Source organism: Mustela nigripes, chromosome 2, assembly GCF_022355385.1.
Source record: "Mustela nigripes isolate SB6536 chromosome 2, MUSNIG.SB6536, whole genome shotgun sequence".
NCBI lineage: Eukaryota > Metazoa > Chordata > Mammalia > Carnivora > Mustelidae > Mustela > Mustela nigripes.
Genome location: NC_081558.1, coordinates 67,084,676 through 67,107,407, shown reverse-complemented (window position 1 = coordinate 67,107,407; position 22,732 = coordinate 67,084,676). Strand labels below are relative to the sequence as shown.

The 22,732-nt window shown below is 37.2% G+C and overlaps 1 protein-coding gene across 50 annotated transcripts in view; it reads left to right on the top strand.

Annotated features, from left to right (window-relative positions):
* The window catches only part of CLASP2 (cytoplasmic linker associated protein 2), a 185,624-nt gene extending 163,330 nt beyond the window's left edge, over positions 1 to 22,294 (top strand). For all 50 annotated transcript variants that reach the window (XM_059390640.1, XM_059390644.1, XM_059390642.1 and 47 more), the window contains 6 exons: positions 2,453 to 2,681; positions 10,684 to 10,877; positions 11,384 to 11,512; positions 15,989 to 16,195; positions 17,662 to 17,778; positions 20,575 to 22,294. In XM_059390640.1, coding sequence (XP_059246623.1) covers positions 2,453 to 2,681; positions 10,684 to 10,877; positions 11,384 to 11,512; positions 15,989 to 16,195; positions 17,662 to 17,778; positions 20,575 to 20,661 — 963 coding nt within the window. In that variant the 3' untranslated portion in view covers positions 20,662 to 22,294. The remainder of the gene's footprint in view (positions 1 to 2,452; positions 2,682 to 10,683; positions 10,878 to 11,383; positions 11,513 to 15,988; positions 16,196 to 17,661; positions 17,779 to 20,574) is intronic.
* Positions 22,295 to 22,732: the final 438 nt, after the last annotated feature.

Here is a 22,732-nt window from a genome sequence, read left to right as displayed (position 1 = left end):
TAGTTGGGAACTGGGATGAAAGGGGGTGTTGTTAGATTGTTGTGAAAGAATTGGGGGATGGAACATGGGCCAGATCACAGTAGTCTTATAAGAGTAAATGCATTTAGGATTTTATTTTCCACTAAGTGTAGTGATAGAGATTTGCATCATCAATTTGTACAGCTCCGGTTGAGAGAGAATGTTACGACCCATTTTTCTGACATTGGTAAATATTGTCTAGTTTGTTGCTTCTGCCATCATACAAAGAGTAGTTGTTTTGCATGGGGGAGGGGAAAAAAGTAGCTGTTTTTTACACTGCTGCCGAATACTTTTCTCAAAACAAGCCATCCCACCATTTCCTATGGAATCTGGTTCCTCAGTGTTTGCAGAATTGTAGAACATTGCAGTGCTTCAGCATATCCCTAAAGGGCTCCCTCCTCTGCCCTCCTGACTGCTCTCCTGCTGTTGTTTTTCTCCCCATGCCTGTCTGACAGATGGCCCTACCAAACTGGATGCCAAAAGCCAGCTTACCACTCAGATTTGAGGTTCCCCATCCCAAAAGCTACATGAGGTAGCAGTAACAGTTTAGTAATAAAAATCACTGCTTGAGACTTTTTTACCTCAGAGATAGCAGGATACAATGTGGGGAGCTCGAGCAGTGGATTCTGGCAGAATAAATTTAAATTCCAGTTCCTGGGAGTTATTAACTACTCATACATTACCCCTTCTAAGCCTCTGTGTCTTCATTAGGAAAATAAGGATTATTACTGCCTACCTTAAAAGTTACTGTAAGTATAGTAAATTATGTGACTAATTTGTTACATCCAGCTCCTTGTTTTAAGTTCCTGTCTTTTCCCCTAGAGCTTCTCTTTTCTGTTTCAGTTGACAGCAGCACTAGTTGCTCAGCCAAAAACCTTGGACCAAGGAGTTGCTCTCTTTCTGTCATCCTCCATGCTCTGTCAAAAATCTGTCAGTTTGGTTTTCAGAATACGTCCAAAATCCATCCACTTCCCATCACTGCCATTCTGGCTTGAAACATGATCATCATCAATTCTCTCACCTGGGTTATTAAAATAAGCACTTAACTGGCCTTCTTGATTCTGCACATTGGCTTCCTGTCATCCATTCTCACTCCTCGATTTATATAACTCCATAGGAGGTCCCAGAGCCAATAGGCTTTTTCTTTCCCCTTTTACCCCTCTGACCTCATCTACTACTTTCCTCTGCTCCAGCCACACTGGCCTTCTTGCTATTCCTTGAACTTCCTGGGCATGCTCTTGCTTCAGGGCCTTTGTCTCGCCTCTTCCCTCATATTTTGACATCCTTCTTCCAGGTAGCTCCATGGCTGATTTCCTCGCTTCCTTCAAATCTTTGTTCAGAGGTCTTACTCTGACCCTGTCGAATCTGCACCCTCCTTCCTCCCACCACAGTGCTCATGGTCCCTTTAATCCTGCACTGCCTCCCATACACTAGTCACCTTCTACCATACTGGATACTTTACTCATTTGTTGTGGTTAGAAATGTGAACTCCATGAAAGTGGACCTCGTTCTCCATTTTGTTCACCAGTATATCCCCACTGCCAAGAACAATCCCTGGCAGGCAGTAGGAGCACAGTAAATACATGAAGAATATTTGTAAAGCACCTGAGTAATGGCTTAGCATGTAGTTGCTGTGAGTAGATGGTGACAATGGTAATATTGACAGTTGTAATGATTTTCATACTAGTATTAGTATCAGTGTTAGTATTGATGTTTTGATAAATATGTTAATGTGATCAAACTTCAGCAGACATCTATTCAAAGGGTTTAGTCCTTGAGGCCTCTTTTTTTTAATAACAGGCCTTTTAAAAAAAATTTGATCCTCTTGTACTTTGTTGACAATCTGTCATTGTGTAATTTACTGCCTTAATAATGGAACCTGCCAGCTTTTAGTTCTGTGTTGCTAATGAAAATCCTTTTACATCTTTAAGTGGCATAGAGAAGCTTTTGGTAATCCCACTGTATATCCTTTGGTCAAGCCATTAGCAAGGGAACTATAGGAATTAGCAACAGCATTCTTTTATTTTTCTTATTGCCCTCACAGCTGTGGGTTTGGTTTTTTTTTTACACCTTTACTTTAAATTTTGACATTTTAAATAAGTTTTAACTTATTGTGTTGATTCCCATTACTTTTTTTAGCTGTTAATTGTTACCTTTTTTAAGTCGACTTTGAAGCAGTAAAGAAGAATCTAGAATTTCAGAGATACTTAAAAATAAATTATTTGCAAGGCACCTGGGTGCCTCAGTCAGTTAAGTGTCTGACTCTTGATTTTGGCTCAAGTCATGATCTCTCAGGGTCAGGTCATGAAGTTGAACCCCTTCTCTCTTGCGCTCCCTCAGTCCCTACTCCCCCTTTCTTTCTCTCAAATAAATAAATAAGTAAAATGTTTTTTAGAAAATGAATTAATTTGCTGTGCCTTCTCCCCATTAATAGATGTGTGGTGGTCCTGGGATGCCTGACCCAAGAGCAGGAGGTGATGCTACTGACTCAAGCCAGACAGCCCTTGATAATAAAGCTTCGTTGCTCCATTCAATGCCTGCTCACTCCTCTCCTCGCGCTCGAGACTATAATCCATATAACTATTCAGATAGCATCAGTCCCTTCAATAAGTCTGCCCTCAAGGAAGCCATGTTTGATGATGATGCCGACCAGTTTCCAGATGGTAGGTTCTGGGTCATATTTTGTCACCTGTATTTTAGAGGATTGGTAGTCAATGAAACAAAAGAAATACATGTGCTCTTTTATTATAACTCCTGAAGAAGTAAGGAGCTTTGGGATGAAAATGTTTCTCCCATCTTTTAGGAGCTCATTTCTAGTGGTTTGGTAGTTTTCTACCCCAGAATGATAAACAGGGTAATCCTGAGATCATCCTCAAACATCAGGAAATCCTTACTGACTGCCCAGAAACAACTGAAATCAGTTGTAGCTTATAAATTTAGTTTATTTCTAGACATAATTCAGTCATCAGTTTTTAATACCAGCATGACAAAAACCTTTGAAGAACTACCCATTCTTAATAGTATCCCTTTAATAAAATATAAAATCAGAAACTCTAGTGAGATGCAAGACCAATGTGAGGGAAGCTATCATTAGAATTTGGAGCCAGCTTAGGACTAGCTCTGTACTTTCAGTGGCTTATACCAAGGGTGTGGGACTAGCTCTAACACTGAGTTGTCCAGCCTGATATTTGGTTGACTGTTCAGAGTGTCACATCTGAAAGAGGGTAGAAATGTACTACCTACCTGCCCTTCCAATTACAGTATGCAGTTAGGTTCACATATAAAATGTATAAAAACTGATATAAAATACAAAATACTGCAAATAGTTTAGGTATTTTTAATAAGAGGGAATTACATTTTTTTTCTCTACAAATTACATAATTTATTAATTTTTGTAATTGAAAACTTAAGTAATATAAAGTAATAGCTAACTATGTGGTTAAATTTGAAAGTATCCCCTTATTCATGATATTATACTTATGTAGTTTCTGGTTTTCCTTTGTTCCCCCAGTATTGCTGTCAGTGAACATATTACTGCATAAACTTTTATGCACATACATAATAATTTGAGAGTCCTAGAGATGAATTGCTCAAAAAAGGGATATTGAGTTGAAATTTTGAGAGTTACTACCCAGTTACCAACTCAAAACACTTGGCTAGTTTAGGTAGTGCTGATTTCCTCACCAGCACAGAATGTTCAAACTTTTTAAAATTTTGAAATCCATCACCATGATGAATATAAAATAAACCATCCTAATGAGCATTTCCCTAATTATTAGGGAGACTGAGAAGTTAGATATCAGAAATATTTTATAATTTTTGTAATTTGGTAAGTGGAAAAATCTCTTCATTTTTATTTCTTTGATTCCCAATAAGGTTGACAAATCATGTTTTTACCAATATGTCATGTTAAGAGTCTTAATATATTATAATTACCACAAAGGCAAAATTATGACAACTTGCCATACTGAGTCTAAATTACATAAGAATGTATAAAATTGCCAAAATTATTCACTGCAGTGTGTTTTGATCTGTCACAACTAGTTACTCTGTTACTGAGGTTTAGTCACAGTAGCAGCAAAACAGGAGGGAATAAATTGGACCTAGAATGAGCATGTCCTTTAAACCTTTAGTTATTCTTAAATTATTTATGTACAGAGGTCACATGCAAACCAAATTGGTTCCACTGACATTGCTTGCCTTGGCTACAAAATATATATATGTATACATTTTTTTTAACAATCAAAGGCAATATATATATATATTTTTTTTTAAACAATCAAAAGCTTAAAAGATGGGGGGTATAGCACAAAGAACTTTTCCTTGAACCATTTGAGAGTAAGCTGCCCAAATGCTGCTCAATCACCCCAAATACTTTAGAATGTACTTTCCATAAAGACATTCTCCCACGTAACCACAATCTACTCATCCAAATCAGGTAATTATCATTAGTACAATAATAAACATCTGCCCTTATACCTCATTAGATGCTGATTTGTAATGGGATGTTCTTGTCACATTTTTATCACATTATCCATCCATTAAGAACAAATAAAAATGAGTAAAGCAGGATGTAAAATAAAATTCCCAAAATCAACTGCAGTATTTTTTTAAAGTTTTTATTTAAATTCCAGTTAGTTAGTTAATACAGTGTAATATTAGTTTCAGGTGTGCAATTTAGTGATTCAGCACTCCCATACAACACCTAGTGCTCATCGCCAAACTCAACTGCAATATTTTAAACAAAAAAGTTGCTATTTCTGACTGTTACTTTCTTTTCTGTGTCCCCAAATACTTTATTTACAGTGTTGTAGTCCTTATTTACTCTTTTGAGGTGTTATACTAAGGTACTAAAATATAAATTCCTTGGGAAGAGAAACCATATCTTAATCATTGCTAGGTTTCTTACAATTTCCAACAGGGTGATTTATATATACTATGTGTCCAGTAAATGTTTTATTGAATTAAAAAAAAAAAAAACCTTCAAGGGGCGCCTGGGTGGCTCAGTGGGTTAAGCCTCTGCCTTCCGCTCAGGTCATGATCTCAGGGTCCTGGGATCGAGCCCCGCATCGGGCTCTCTGCTCAGCGGGGAGCCTGCTTCCCCCTCTCTCTCTCTGCCTGGCTTTCTGCCTACTTGTGATCTCTGTCTGTCAAATAAATAAATAAAAATCTTTAAAAAAAAAAAAACCTTCGAGCCAGAGGATCCACTTTAGAATCTCACATTGCATTGAGTCATCATGTGTCCTTTGTCTTCTTCAGTGTTCAGTCTTTCCTTTGTTCTCATGACCGTGGCACTTTTGAGTGTCAGAGACCTATTATTTTGTAGCATTTCCCTCAATTTAGGTTTGTCTGATGTTTTCTTGTGATTGGATTCAGGTCATGTGCTCTTGGCATCAGGGTTCCAGAAGTGATAGTGCATTCTTCAGGTAATACATGATTTCACTTTGCTCTTTGACGGTGATATAAACTTTAGTCACTTGATTATGGTGGTGCTTACCAGGCTTCTCCACTGTGAAATTACTCATTCTATAATTAGTAAGTGTCTTGTGGGGAGTTACTTTAAAACTATATTAAAGTTTATTCATTTAAAAAGTTTCATTTACATATTCCTAACTGTGAACTCCATTTGCATTGTACTCAGTAGGTTATAATTTGTAACTATCATTTATTTTGATGCTCAAATTGTCTTTGATTTGACCTGTTCTTTTGACATGTCCCCATCCTTGCATGCTGGCATAACAGAATGCTGGACTTCCCTTCTTGAGTCCTGGAATCAGTCATTTCTCCAAGGAGTGATCCTTGGTTTCATTTAATAGAAAATGGTCTTTAAAGGCTAGAGTCTGGGCACAAAGTATACTCACTACTAGTGGGATATTCACTATTTCCAAGACCTTTCAGGGGCCAGAGTTTAAGGAGTGTGTGTGTGTGTGTGTGTGTGTGTGTATCTGTGTACACACACTGATTTATATTTGTTTATTTCGATATCAAAAGCTATGTGTTTATTCCAATACCAATTTAGCACCATGAGATTAATTCTTATTTCCTCCTTTTCCATATTTTTTCTGACATTGAGAAACCTGGCTTTCATTATCTTTAATATATTTACTTATTTCATCAATCTTCTTGTATGCCATCAGTTTTCCATCTCTGCCACTACCTCCTCACCTTGCTGGGCTCTGCCACTCCACGTGGACACCTTCAATGTGCTTGGGCCCTGACACACCTGGTCACCACTCCATGTGGACACCTTTCTTGCCCTGGTTGAGCTCTAAAATTCTGTACTTTGCCACTCTCCCATGTGGGAAAAAACCCTGCTTACTCTGCTCAGGAATTTGTATCCCCAGGCCTGGTCATTTGTATTTTTGATGAATGGAAAAAATCTCTTATTTATGAGGCTTAGAAATCATGTTTTTAGCAACTGCTTATGTTAAGAGAATTAATATATCACAAAGCCAAAACTGTGACAGCTTAGGAAGATTACACTTCGGGGGATGCCTGGCTCATTTGGTTAAGCATCAGCCTTCAGCTTAGGTCATGATCCTGGTGTCCTGGGATCAAGTCCCACATCGGACTTCTTACTCATCAGAGAACGTGCTTCTCCCTCTGCCTGCTGCTCCCCTTGCTTGTGGGTTCTCTCTTTCTCTCTCTCTGTCAAATAAAATCTTTTAAAAAGAAATGAAGAGTACCTACTTAGTAACTGACTGATTCTCTTTTCCTTTACTTAAGGTCTTATATTTTCCATTTGTTAAAGGAGGACATCGTTGGAAAGTCTAAACTGGATAGAATATTTTTGAACGAGAAAATTATTTCTTCACAGCATAATACTTTATTGATTTCTAAAACATAAGACAGTCATTTTATGCTGAACAGTCTTTGAAAATGGATTAAACCATTAGTTAAGCAAAATAGTTGCTCTAAGCTTCATATAGTAATTAATCACTTTTTGTTTATTTTCATTTTTAAAGTTGAGATAGGGAAGATCTTGTTTGACATTATTTTATTGTGAACATTGCTAATGTCACCCATTCTTTTTAATTTTATTTGCCTCCATTGCTCTTTTGATTTTCTTTCCATGTCTACCTCAATGCAAAATTTCTCCTTTTTTGTTTTTAGAGTCCATAAGTTTTGGCAGAAGATAATAATTTTGTTCAACTCAGAATTTCTATAAAAAGAAATCGTTTTGAAATTCTGAGACTTATTTAGTATGTCTGTTACTCACACTATAGACATACATACATAAGTGATAAATTATTCAAAATCAACAAGTAAAAATAAAATTTCACTAATGTCCACATGTAATTATGATCTTTGTGAAGTTTACCGGGGACTATAATATTCCAGAATACTACTGCTAATGAGGATAGTTCTGTTAAGCAAGAGACTCATATTAAAGTTAGCCAGTGAAAAGAGTATCCCATATTTTTTCAGCACTGCAACAAAAATATCAGAATTGTAATAGTACCAATATTTGTCATAAGAACAAAGAAAATTAATATTAGTGAGTTTACTGTATTCTGAGCCCAGGTCTTCACTATGACCATAGAAAGTCAGCCCATTTTACTCATAATAAAATTGAGCCTCAGCACTAATTAAGAACGTGTGCCTGTTGCACAAAGTAAGAGGCACAGGTTTAGTGGGACTCCAGAGCCTGCCTTTTCCCATGACCATGATGCCTCTCGTGAGGATATAGAATTGGTTACACTTTATCTTAATGGAGTACTTTAGGTTTTCTCATTTGTATTCTATAAATCAGTTTTGGAACAAAATATGTGGTTTCTTTTGCAGAAATTATTTTTCTGTTAGTCATCTGTTCAGACCACTTTATGTCAAGTCATTTCTAATTATCTCCTAGAGTAATTACAAAGCCTGTATTAATGGAAGAAAAAGCTGCATTCCTTTGAAAGCATTTTTTGTGTGTGTGAATTTCCTTTATTGAGCTGAAATAAAATAAAACTCTAAATAGAATGACTGATCCTCTGACATCTGTGAAAGTCTGATAACATGACTGCAGGAGTGACTTTTGTGAGATATATAGAGATGCATTTATTCTGCCACAGTAGCAGCTGTTACAGTGGCAGTACTGTTCCAGTGTTGGTCTTTATACTGAAATTATTATAAGACTGTTTTTATCCTCCAAGTAAGATACCATCTTTGAATGCAGATTTCTTCTTCTTTATGATTTTGCTCTGCATTTTACAGAGATTCTTCAAAAACCCTAATTTGGTTCACTTGGTGGTCATTCTTTCCAGACTATTTCTCATTTTTAAGTTCAGCAATCACATTTTATGCTCTGTATATGAGGTTGTTAGTGGTCTAATTGTAGTTCCATGAAAGTTGTCATAGTAAACTTCTTTTTTTAATAGTTAATGATTGTTGTCACTACATTTTGGTTCAATTTTCCTTCCCTGTTATCTGTTAGTTTTACTCTAGTTAGATTCATCTATTCTTTTTTTTTTTTTTTTTAAGATTTTATATATTTGCCAGAGATCGAGAGAGAGAGTACACACAGGCAGGCAGAGAGGCAGGCAGAGGCAGAGAGAGAAGCAGGCTCCCCGCCAAGCAAGGAGCCCCATGCGGGACCCGATCCCAGGACCTTGGGATCATGAACTGAGCCGAAGGCAGCGGCTCAACCAACTGAGCCACCCAGGTGTCCCTTTTTTTTTTTTTTAGAGAGGGCATGGGGAAGGGGCAAAGGCAGAGAGAGAAATAATCTTAAACAGGCTCTGTGCCCAGTGCAGAGCCCAGCATGGGGCTCAGTCCTGTGACCCTGCTATAATGACCTGGGCTGAAATCAAGAGTCAGACGCTTAACTATCTGAGCCACCGAGGCTCCCTGAACCCATCTATTCTAATGGTTCAGCTTAATTTCCTTTCCTTAGGTTTCCAAATCACCTTAAGTAAAATATAATTTTTCTTTCCCCTACTTGTAAGAGTAGGTTCTCCACAACCTAAAATGTCAGGCCATTAGTATAGGTCAGTGGCTAGACAGCTGGCAGGATGAGGCACAGTAGCTTCTGTTTTTATGGACCAATAGTGACCATCTAGCAAACTGCAACCTCAAGGTTCATTTTTGGGAAGCGGTTCTTTCCTCTTGCGCCTTTGCTTTTATAGGCAACAGCCATTTCCCAGATGCCAGATTCACAAGCCTTCTCTGGCCTGTTAGGATCAGTGTAAGTGGCAGCCCATCCTATGAAAGAACAGCATGTAGGCCAAGTGGACCTACAGATAGTATTGTCTCTCTGGAGATTTGGGAGAGGGAGTCACCCCAGGTGTATCTTCCAAGCTCAGGCACCAACCATATTCTGTAGTTATTTTGTTCCAGCGGAGTTAAGGAAGGGTCTACAGCACAAGCTCAGGCCACTGTGTGTCCAAGTTCTGGAAGGGCTGAATTTATCATTTATCAACAAAAGAATTTGGGAAGAATTCCAGTATTTTATAATGTTTTAATATGAATTTTGGGATGTAACTATCTTTCCTACAAAAATTATTCAAGCACTTTAAGTGTCCTTTAACATTCATAAAATTCATGAGTTCATGATTATACTTCAAAAAAGAAAGCAAAAACAAAACTCTGATAATTTTTACAACCAACTCTTGACTCTGAAATTTAAGGGACAATATTAAGTATTCTGCCTCTTCTATCAAACAATATTTCAGGATAATCAGAATAGCTCTAGTTGATAAAGTTATTCTCTACAGAAGAATTCCAGCCCATTTTTAATTTCTAATAAAATAACAAGAGTAATCAGTGGATGGAACCATTACTAAAAGATTGATTGGGGTGCCTGGGTGGCACTGGTGGATAAGCGTTCAACTCTTGGTTTCTGCTCAGGTTGTGATCTCAGAGTCCCATGATCCAGCCCTGCATTGGGCTCAGCTGGAGTCTGCCTGATTCTCTCTCCCTCTCCCTGTGCCCTTTCCCCCACTCATGTGCACGTGCTCACTCTCCCTCTCTCAAATAAATCTTAAAAAAAAAAAAAAAAAATTGGGGGGTGGTACCTGAGTGGCTTAGTCCATTGGATGTCCAACTCTTAATTCTGGCTCAGGTCATGATCGGAGTTGTGGATCGAGCCCCAGATCAGGCTCTGTGCTGGGCATGGAGCCTGCTTAGAATTCTTTCTCTCCCCCAAGGCGAGGAAACTCTCCCTCTCTCTCTTAAAAAAAATTTTTAAAAAAAATTTTTTTAATTGATAGGGAACTTTACAGTGATGGGATCAAGTTGTCACCACTTAAATCCAGTGGTTTTTATTAATATCACTAAAAATGGAGTACCCAAACATTGTGAGCCTCCTGGCATGGCACCATAGAAATGCATACTGAAGTATGTAAGGATTAAATGATTTATTTGCCATTTACTAGAAATATTTCAGGCAAAAAAGTGGGAAGGGATGAAGATGAAGCAAGAATGATAAAATCTTAATAATTGTTAAATCTGGGTGAGGGGTGTGTAAGGGTCCATTATATTTTTTTATGTGAATTTTCATTACAAAAAGTTTTAAACTAGAATTGGTGTTTTCAAGATGAAAAAATGGAAAAGAAAATTAATCTTTTTTTTTTTTTCTTAAAACTAACATTGTCTGTTTCGTAATGTTATAAAGTCATCATCCCCATACTTAGGAGAGCTGACCTATAAAGTTGCAGAATTAACATTATGTCCTCTTGCCAGATCTTTCCCTCGACCACTCTGACCTGGTTGCAGAGCTATTGAAGGAGCTGTCTAACCACAATGAACGTGTAGAAGAAAGAAAAATCGCCCTCTATGAACTCATGAAACTGACACAGGAAGAATCTTTCAGTGTTTGGGATGAACATTTCAAAACAATATTACTTCTATTGCTTGAAACCCTTGGGGATAAAGAGGTAAATGGCAGGATGTGTAAATAATGACCTGTTTTCCTGTCTTTGATTGCTGGTTAATCAAGAACTACACAGATTTGGAAATTGGGAAAATGAGTCTCTTACTGCTTCTTCCTGTGTGAAATTTTCATAATGAGTACTTTTTCTTCTAAACCAATAGTTCAATGATTTTGAACAATTGACAATGGGAAAAATTAAAGGTTGCTGATGTTATTTTTATAGGAGAGTCCAAGTTGCTTGTTTTGCGTATTTAAACTACTTGTTCAAAAGTGTAATTTCCTGTTTCATAGGATGTTGTTGGTTCTTGATCTCCTACAAGTATAAAAAGTGCGATTTAAGTTTTCAACTATAGACGTGAAAACTTAATTATGTAATATACCGTATACTTTGTGCAGTTGTCTACAACTTATCCCTGCCCTGATGTTAAGACCCTTAAGTTACAGAAATGGAAAATATGGAAGATTGTCTACAACCCAAAATATTAAAAACATTAAAATATTTCTTCTTAGCCTACAATCAGGGCTTTGGCATTAAAGGTTTTAAGAGAAATCCTAAGGCATCAACCAGCCAGATTTAAAAACTATGCAGAACTGACTGTCATGAAAACATTGGAAGCACATAAAGATCCTCATAAGGAGGTAAGTTACGTGACCATTAAATTATTATTTTATTCTCAGAACTTCTTTTTTTATTAATTATATAATGGATTATTTGCCCCAAGGGTACAGATCTGTGAATCGTCAGGCTTACACACTTCACAGCACTCACCATAGCACATACTATCCCCAATGTCCATAACCCAACCACCCTCTCCATTTCCTCCTTCCTCCCAGCAACCCTCAGTTTGTTTTTTAGGATTAAGAGTCTCTTACGGTTTGTCTCCCTCCCGATCCCATCTTGTTTCATTTTTTGCTTCCCTATCTCCCATAACCCCCTACTCTGCCTCTCAAATTCCTCCTATCAGGGAGATCATATGGTAATCGTTTTTCTCCGATTGACTTACTTTGCTCAGTAATACCCTCTGGTTCCATCCATATCACTGCAAATGGCAAGATTTTGTTTCTTTTGATGGCTGCATAGTATTCCATTGTAGATATATACCACCTCTTTATCCATTTATCTGTTGATGGACATCTAGGTTTTTTCCATAGTTTGGCTATTGTGGACATTGCTGCTATAAACATTTGGGTGCAGTGCCCCTTCAGATCACTATATTTGTATCTTTAGACTAAATACCCTATTCTCAGTACTTATATTATCACATGAAATGTATAAACACTGCTTGAAGTATGCCCTTGAAGAGTGTCAGTCATTTCAATCAAATGAACACTTAACTTTGATGTTCCAGTCATATTTTTTCTATTAAATGAGCTGTGGATATCATGGTCTTTCACCTAAAATAAGCCAGCTCTAGGATATAATCTTGATTTCATTTTTTCCTTCTTAATTTGACTTGTAGTTTTCCAATTTAGAAATCACCAGCCATTACTGTCCACTTATCAATAAGAATTGGCTTTTTTGAGGGACACCTGGGTGGCTCAGTGGGTTAAGCCTCTGCCTTTGGCTCAGGTCATGATCTCATGGTCTTGGGATTGAGTCCCACATTGGGCTCTCTGCTCAGCAGGGAGCCTGCTTCCCCCTCTCTCTCTGCCTGCCTCTATGTCTACTTGTGATCTCTGTCTCTGGCAAATAAACAAATAAAATCTTTAAAAAAAAAAAAAAACAAGAATTTGTTTTTTTGAAGTAACTTAAGAAGAATCATTATTAAAATGGTAAAGTGCCTGTAGGAGGTAGATGTCTGTTCAAAGTTTATTCAATAAAATAATGAGGACAGCTTTCCTGAAAGAGTCCTGTAAATCTGTCTCATCTACCCATCTATCTCTTTTTATTTATAGCTGTGTAAAAAAATTAGCCTTTTTAAACTTTTATTTAAATACCAATTAGTCAACATACAGTGTTAGATTAGTTTCATGTGTAAAGCACCAGAGCAGTAACATGAGGTGCCTCTGGTAGAACCAAAATATAAGTGAAAGAAGTCAAACAAGGAAAGTTAAAAAATAGCAGTAAGACAAAATAGATCAAAACTAAATTTAAGAGCTGAAACTACAACTTTCAGAAGAAAGCATGGATGTAAATCTTTGCCATCTTGGATTAAGCAGTAGTTTCTTAGATACAACACTAAAAGCACAAGTAGCCAACAACCACAACAAAAACATGTATTGGACTTAATCAAAATTTGAAACTTTGTTGCTTCAGGATGCCCAGGTGGCTCAGTTGGTAGAGCATGTGACTATTGATCTCAAGGTTATAAGTTCAAGCCCCACGTTGGGTATAGAGATTACTTAAAATCTTTTGAGGGCACCTGGGGGGCTCCATCAGTTAAGTATCCCATTCTTGATTTTGGCTCCAGTCATGATCTCAGAGTCCTGAGCTTTGAGCCTTTGGGCTCTGCACTCAGCTGGGAGTTGGTTTGAGATTCTCTCTCCCTCACCCTCTACCTCTGCCTCTCCTGCTCATGCTCACTCTCTCTCTCAAATAATCTTTAAAAAATGTATAATAAAGTATTTTTTTAAATAATAGAAAAGGGTGTCTGGGTGGCTCAGTCAGTTAAGCATCTGCCTTCAGGTCATGATCCCAGGGCACCCTGCTCAGCAGGAAGCCTGCTTCTCCGTCTCCCACCTCTACTGCTTGTGTTCCCTCTCTTGCTGTGTCTCTCTCTGTCAAATAAATAAAGGAAATCTTTTTTTAAATAATAATAATAAATAAAAACTTTCATGCTTCAGTGGCACCTAGCTGGGTCAGTCAATAAATCATGAAACTCTTGATCTTGGGGTTATGAGTTCAAGCCCATGTAGGGCATAGAGTTTACTCAAAAATAAATAAGTAAAATTTAAAAATCAGTGTCACAAATTTAAATAATGTATAAAAAAAGAAAACTTCTGTGCTTCAAAGGGCACTCTAAAGAAAGTGGAAAGAAGAAGAAAATTTTTTGCAAGTCCTATGTCTGATAAGGTAATATATTAAAAAACTCTTGCAACTCGACAACAAAAAGAGAACCCAATTTAAAAATGAACAAAGAATGGGGTGCCTGGTTGGCTCAGTCTGTTGAGCGTCTGACTTGATTTCAGGGCATGAGATTGAGCTACGTGCTCAGTGGGGAGTCTGCTTCTCTCTCTCTCTCCTCCCCCTCCTACCTCTCCCCCCTGCCCCTCACCCTGCTCATGCTTGCTCTCTCTCTCTCTAAAATAAATAAATGAATTATTTTTTTTTAATGAACTAAGGACTCTTATCCAAAGAAGACATGCAAATTGCCAATAAGCACATGAAAAAATGCCCAATATCAGTACTCATTAGGAAAATACACTAAACCCACAATGAGCTACCACTTCACATACATGAGGAAGAAAAACAATAAGTGTTGGTGAGGATTCGGGGGTACCTGATTTGCTCAATTGAAAGAACATACGGCTCTTGATGTTGGGATCTTGAGTTTAAGCTCTATGTTGACCATAGAGATTACTTAAATAAATAAATAAATCTTTTTTAAAAAATGAAAAAGACGGGGCACCTGGGTGGCTCAGTGGGTTAAGCCGCTGCCTTCGGCTCAGGTCATGATCTCAGGGTCCTGGGATCGAGTCCCACATCGGGCTCTCTGCTCAGCAGGGAGCCTGCTTCCTCCTCTCTCTCTGCCTGCCTCTCTGCCTACTTGTGATCTCTCTGTCAAATAAATAAATAAATAAATAAATAAATAATAAAAAAAAAATAATAAATGAAAAAGAAAATCAAGTAGTGTTGTGAGGATTTGAAGAAATCGAAACCCTCTGAATATTCAGAAGATAATGACTAGAGGTCTTATAGGAGAGTGAGTCATAACTTCTAAATCTATATGGATTCTTACTTAGATTTCTTTTTTTATTCAGCTGGTTTTTAGTAGTAGAACATCTGTAGTATCTTGCTGAAGGTTTAAAAAACTAATATTTGTAGTTATCCACCTTCTGACCCAAATAAGGCCTGGCATCTCTATTTTTACAAAAGATAAAATTGACATTCTTAAGGCATTACATCTAAAATTAGCCCTGGGTCTTCTGACCTCCAGTATATTTGCCACTGTGCCTTTCTTAGTACCTCTCATAGATTGAGATCCAAAGTGAGAAACTACTAAATTAGAAACAAAAGCAATAATTTTTACATGGTCCCAAGACCATCTCTAGAGATTACAGATTCTACTAAAATAGAAAGACAGCCATTTCTTCTCTTCATTATAAAATTAGTGTCGGCCCTCCACTGGCCCAATACAGAAGGAAAGAAAATCATTATAAACAGATGAAGGAATAGCATGTTAAGTTGATAACCCATTAATGAGACTTTTTTAAGATTTTATTTTTAAGTAACGTTTTCACCTCACTTGGAGCTTGAACTCATAACCCCAAGATCAAGAGTTGTATGTTCTACCAACTGAGCATTCAGGTACCCCAGGATTATTTATATTTTATTATAATATAATAATATAATGAAAAGGACATGAATACTCCTGGAACTGAGGGTGCTGATAGTCAGTATGGCTATTCTAGAGGATTCTATTCCCTTTAAAGATAAATGGAGCCTTCACCACCCAGTACAGCTAGACCACAGTATGATTTAAAAATTGCATTAGCCTGAGGTGCCCAGAATGCTCAGTCAGTCAAGTATCCAACTCTTGACTTCAGGTCATGAACTCAGGGTCATGAGATCTAGCCCCATGTCGGCCTCTATACTGAGTGTAGAGCCTGCTTAGGATTCTCTCTCTCCCTCTCTCTGCCCTTTCCCTCCACCCACCCCCCAAAAACAAAACAAAACAAACTTGCATTAGCCAACGTTAAGAGAACATGAAAGAAAGAAAGAATATCAGGAAAAATTATTTCTCCCCATAAATCTATTCTGGTTTCAGAAGTTACTGACAGTTTGCCAACTCTCTGTTATCTGCACCCTCACTTTTTGTGTTTGTTTACTGTAGTAGTTTCAAAGCAAGTTATAGATACCTTGGTGTATTGCATATTTCATGAAGTTTTACTTCTAGGACACAGTACAGCATTTTAAATTTTTACTCCAATTTAAATATTTCCTCTTTGTTTTAGGTGGTAAGATCTGCTGAGGAAGCTGCATCAGTGCTAGCCACTTCAATCAGTCCAGAGCAGTGCATCAAAGTGCTTTGTCCTATCATCCAAACTGCAGATTACCCCATTAATCTGGCTGCAATCAAAATGCAAACAAAAGTGATAGAGAGAGTATCCAAGGAAACCCTTAACTTGCTTTTGCCAGAGATTATGCCAGGCCTAATACAGGTGAGAAACAAAATTTAGAGGAATAAATTATGATACATTTGGGATTCAGTTATTTTAGGCACTTCCTAGGCAACACTAGTGGCATAACCAAGCCTTCCTGCTGTCTTGAATTTTCAGAGCAAAGACTTTCCATAACTAGTTCTGTATGTGTGTGTACCATTTAGTCATTTTTAAGTGTGCAATTCAGTGGCATTAAATTCATTTATGATGTACAACCATTACAATTCTCCATCTCCAGAATATATTTTATCATCCCAAACAGGGATGTACCCATTAATAATTCCCTATTCCTTCTCCCCATTGCCTCTGGTAACTTCTACTTTCTCTCTTCTCTCTCTTCTGCTTTATAGGTTCCTCATATAAATGGAATCACACAGTATTTCTTCTGTTGTGTGGCTGGCTTATTTCATTTAGCATTATGTTTTTAGAATTCATCCATGTTATAGCATGTATTAGAATTTAATTCATTTTTTATGGCTGAGTAATTTCCATTAATGTGACTACCACAATTTGTTGAGCCATTCGTCTTTTGATGAATATCTGGGTTGTTTCCCTTTTTTTAATAACATAAATATTGCAGTGAACTTCCTTTCACCTTCTTATATGTATATATTTAGAAGTAGAATTCCTAGGTCTTGCCCCATTTCTCTCCAAAATGGTTATACTGACTTGCAGTCACAGATGTAATGTGTTTTTCTCTATGCACACAAACCCATCCACATAAACATTTTAATAGTGGGATCACATTTTATAACATGCTTTGCTTAATCATAAATTGTTAACTTTTTCCACCCAATAGATTATATTCTATAATGTAACAATGACTAATATTATATAGTGTGTATAATAAAACCACTCCTGAAAAGAATTAATCATTAATTTCTTTGTGCATCTTTAGTATTATCTTTGACACTGTCCTAAGCCTAATATTAGTCACTAAATTGTGGGGTTTTTTGGTCCTAAGAAAAGCATGTACACAGTATGTTCATGTCATACGTATAGTGGGTACTGAATAAATTTTTGCCAGGTATGAAACTTAGGGTAATGGTAGGGATGGGACAGATGTTGAGCTTAGTTCAGCCTGAATTACAGGAGTAATTGCCTACCCTAGTTTTACTCTGTTTAGATTTTATTCAATAGTGAAGTGCTCTTGGGATCCCTATAGCCGAATAGGGTTCATCTGGAGACTTTACAGAGCAGGTTGGTGAAGTGGCAGCTTTCCAGGCTAAATAAAGGTAGAACCCAATAAGGAAAGCTAGCGGAGTGATAGCGGAATGGAGGTGTGGAAGGAGAGAAGGGCACATTTCTGCTGGGAAAGGCAGGAAGGTTAACTTCAGTCACTAAAGCTTCCTCTCCCTTGGTATGCCTATAATCTCATTTTTGAGCCACATCTTCTGTCCATGTTGGAATTGGAATAGTACATTCTCAGATCCCCCAAGAGTGCTAACAAGGACTTTTCTCCCTAGGGTTATGATAATTCAGAGAGCAGTGTTCGGAAAGCTTGTGTCTTCTGCCTGGTGGCTGTTCATGCGGTAATTGGTGATGAGCTAAAACCACATCTCAGTCAGCTCACTGGCAGTAAAGTAAGTAATGATGCTTTGTCTTAAAGGTGGTGGCATTGGTACATTTTTCAGATTTAGTTCTTTGTTGTGTTAAAGGGTAAATTTGTTATTCACCTTTGAACATGTCAGGCCTTGAGCATCCAACTTATTCCTCCTCTACCGTTTGAATTTTAACTGTTCCTACTTTCACGTTGGTCACTCACATGAAGTCAGGTAGGGTAGGGTGCTGTAAAGAAATGCCTACAGCCAGCACATTCCTTGCACGCTCCCACACCCAAATCCTTGCCCCCAAGGACTGTTTAAGAATAAATAGTGGTTGGGGCGCCTGGCTGGCTCAGTTGGTGGAGTGTGTGACGCTTGATCTCGGTTGTTTTGAGTTTGAGCCCCACAGTAGGTATAGAGATTATTTAAATACGTAAGTACATAAATAAATACTCTTTTAAAAAAGAATAGTGGTTTTATACATTCATGGATTACTTTATATCTCCCAAAATGTGGAACCCTTGTGCATTTCTTTAATTTCCCCCTATGAACTACAATAATCGAATATTTGCTTTCCTTAAGACTTAAAAAAAAAAAAAAAAGTAGGGGTACCTAGCTGACTCAGTCAGAAGGGCATGCAGCTCTTGATTTGGGGGTCATGAGTTCAAGCCCCACATAAAGTAAAAAGATTACTTAACTAAATAAGCTTTAAAAAAACTTTTTAAAGACTTTAAGAAAAGAGTCTTTCCTCATTTCTTTGATACAATCAAACATTGAAATTTATTCTATGAGGTGAGGATAAACTATGATTGTTGAATTTTTGCTTATGAACCAGTTAGCAGGAAACACTCTTCCTCATTTAAACAGTTTCCCACACCCTAGCTATTGTCATTACTATGATCAAATTTATTTTTAAAATTGCAAAAAGGAGGGGTGCCTGGGTAGCTCAGTGGGTTAAAGCCTCTGCCTTCAGCTCAGGTCATGGTCCCAGGGTCCTGGGATCGAGCCCCGCATCAGGCTCTCTGCTCAGCGGGAAGCCTGCTTCCCCCCCCCCCCCCTTCTCTCTCTGCCTACTTGTGATCCCTGTCTGTCCAAAAAAAATCAAGAAAATTACAAAGAGGTGGAGAAAATACTTATAAAGCTTAAGTATATATCTAAAATTGTATACTTCTGTAAGTTATAGGTAGATTAAAGCAGTGATTCTTACCCTTACTGAGTTACAGACCACTTTGAGATATGGGTTGTATCTCATCCCAAGAAAAATAAAAAAATACAGAAAATTTTACACATAGTTTCAGAGGATTCACTGAGTCCCTGAATCCCATGGACACCAGGTTAAAAACCCTTGAATCAATGAGTTAATGTTAAAAAAGCAAACTTTGAACAACGCAGTCTTCCAAAAAAAAAAAAAAAACAAGTCTTCTTTTGGCGTTTTTGGTTGTATTGCTATTGTTGTTTTAAGATTTTATTTATTTATTTATTTATTTATTTGACAGAGACAGAGCACAAGTAGGGGGCAGGCAGAGGGAGAAGCAGGGACCCCACTAAGCAGGGAGCCTGATGTAGAACTTGATCCCAGGAACATGGGATCATGACTGAGCTGAAAGCAGACACTTAACTGGCTGAGCCATCCAGGAGCCCCTCTTTTATTTTTTTTCTCCCCCTAAAGTAAACTCTACACTGAGCTTGAACTCAAGAGCCCCACATGCTCTACCAACTGAGCCAGCAAGGTGCCCCAACACAGTGGTTTTCAAAGAAAAAAAGCTTTTGTGATAAGCTCAAGTTGTGTCATAATAATTCAAAGATGTCTGTAGAAGAATTAAATTTGAGTACTTTGTCAAGACTCTTAACTCCAGGAAACAAACTGAGGATAGCTGGAGCCAAGGTTTGTGGGGGGATGGGGTAATTGGCTGATAGGCATTTGAAGTAATGAGCACTGGGAGTTGTATGCAACTAATGAATTACTAAATTCTACCCCTGAAACTAATAATATATGTTAATTAATTGAATCTAAGTAAAAAAATTTTTTTAATGAAGTACTTTGTCAGAATGCTAGGCAGCCAGTTACATATGAGATCATAGCTAGGTTGAGAAAATATTTGGAAATGACATTAGATGACAAAAGTAAAGCATAAAATTGTATATGCACTGATAAAAACTTTATAAAAATATGATCTCATCTAGGAAAGACTACAAAGTGACACAGAGAAATCAAGAACATTCTTGGAGGGCAATGTTATAGTTGTTTAAGATCTTGGGTCCTGGAACCCAGGTGCCTAATTTCCTATCCAGGCCCACTTCTTACCTACCCTTGTGACTTTGGGGTAATGACTTACACATCCTATATCTTGATTTCCTCATCTGTAAGTTATTATTGAGATAAAAAGAGATAGTGTAAGGTAGTTAGCTTATTATATAGCACATGGTGCTCAGATGTTTGTCCTTATTGTCTTAATGGTGACTTTTTTTTCCTAAGTTTAAGTTTTACATACTATCAGTACAACATTTTTCAAAAGGGCATATTAGAGTACTCAGTTGTCAGGGGTGCCTGGCTGGCTCATCCTGATAGACCATGCAACTCTTGATCTCAGGGTCATGAGTTGAAGCCCCATGTTGGGTGCGAGATTACTTAAATAAATGAGAAAATAGAATACTCAGTTGTGAACAGACTGAGACTTGAATTTTTTTTTTGTAATTCTTAATTAACAATAATAACTTGGGTATAACAGTCTAAAATCTCTCTTTTAAATTCATGTATGTATATAATTTTTTTAATAAACATCTTACTATAACTTAAAATTTGCTCAGTGACATATGTTCGGCTTGAATCTGCAGATGAAGCTACTGAATCTTTACATCAAACGTGCACAGACAGGTTCTGGAGGAGCTGATCCCACTACTGATGTTTCTGGACAAAGTTAGTGAAGCTGATTAAAGTGAACCAGGCCTCTCAAAGAAAGGACAGACAGACCACCCCTCATCAATGAAAGGAAATTTTCAAACACATCTTTTGGAACTTACCATCTTTCCCAGTTTTAGTTTTTTGTTTTGTTTTGTATTTTCTGTAACAGAGAGCTATCCTCAGTCTGCATGTAACCTTTATGATAGTTATTCCAAATTCAAGAAGAAGCAGTATTAACATCAGTTGATCAGTACCAAGTAATTTTTAATCAAATTCATCACTTCACATGTTTGTACTTTGTCTTCCCATTAACCTTTGCCAGTGTTATGATTGTATAAATTTTTTTAAATGCTGGTTAAAGAGAATGCTTAAAGCTTTAAAAGTTTAACAGTCTAAAACATTTTTTTTTGCCTCTATTCAGATGCAGAATAATATTTTTATTGCTACTTGGAGTTTTGTTCCGTATCATGTCCTATGCTAGAAATACTGAAATGATGTGAAACAAAGCAGGACTAATTTGAACTACAGCTGGACTCTGTTGGTGTGATGGTGATACATGTCATTAGCTGCAATTTCTTTGGGTGATCTATAGTTTAAAACTAAGACCTCAGAGAAAGTGCTACAGAATCAGCCAGTTCTGTAACACTGATAACTGCTTGTTGGTTGTTGATCTTGCCATCTTTATTTAAAACCATGTCCCTTCTAAGATCCCTTATGAAAGCTGCACCAAAATCATCTGCCTGTTGTTTTCTTGATACTTATTAAAATAGAAGGTTTTATTGCAGGATTTTTGGTTTATCTTTGTTGTGAATGATGCTATTTTCATATTTATTAATCTCAAATTCACTTATGAACAAACTTGATAATGGAAAGAGACAAAAAGTAAATCAAGTGCATGTGTGTCCTTGACCGTCTTCTGTTTCTCATTTAATAAACAAACTTATTATTGAGACATGGGAGTCAACCAGCACCTTTTCTTTAAATGGTGGAACCTGGTTTCCTTTTACCATGAAATTGTCTTACTTGAAAACATTGATCCTGATGAGAGAGAAGATGGTGCAAGGCTATTATCTTTGTGTAATGGACTCAAATTCTCTACCTCTTCAGGGCTAATCTTTATAACTGAGCTGCTGCCTGTAGTGTCCTTTGGAAAACTACTTCAAGGGTGATTTTCTGTTACATTTTAACAAATTTTTTTAATCACCTTTTACTACACCTATTCTTTTCATGTGCAGCCAACTTTCAAAAATTACCAGTTTGGTGAAAGGCAAATTAGATCATTGGGAACCAGGATACTAATGATTTCTCATCTTGACTTTTTAAAAAATCCTAACATGAAGTGAATTTGACTGGAAAGGCAAATAGCTATTAGGGAAGCAATTTGCTATTGTTACAGAGTTATCTGTACTTTATTTGTTTAATTGAAAAAAAATGTAGAAATGTATGTAAAGAATTTAAGACAAGAGTACTGGATGGATGATTTGTCATAGGCTTTTCCCTTCGTTTCTGTTCTAGCAGCAGGAAAATAGTTTCTCTATATCCCCTCCCCTTTACCTGTAACAGTTTTGTTTTCTACTGTTAATTACATTGTGTATTTATAGTTCTATGCTTACTGTTGTGCATATACTGGCAATAAAACTGTACATAACATTACTTGAAAAATTAACAATGTATATCAGTTATTTTTCTGTCTCACTGTGTGAAAAGTCATGTAGCTCCTAACTACATTTTTAAAACTATTTCAGAGGTCATGTATTAGTGCTATTCACATGAATTTTATAAGTGCATCTGAGGAAACAGATTTATCGGGAGTAGCCTCCACAGTCAAATTCGATGGTTGTAGGGATGCCTGGGTGGCTCAGTGGGTTAGGCCTCTACCTTTGACTCAGGTCATGATCTCTCGGGATCCTGGGATCAAGCCCCGCATTGGGCTCCCTGCTCAGTGGGGAGCCTGCTTCCCCCCTCTCTGCCTGTTTTTCTGCCTACTTGTACTCTCTCTCTCTCTTTCTCTGTCAAATAAATAAAATCTTTAACCAAAAAAAAAAAAAAAAAACAACTCATGAGGCCATTTCTTCAAAAACAAAAAAAAAT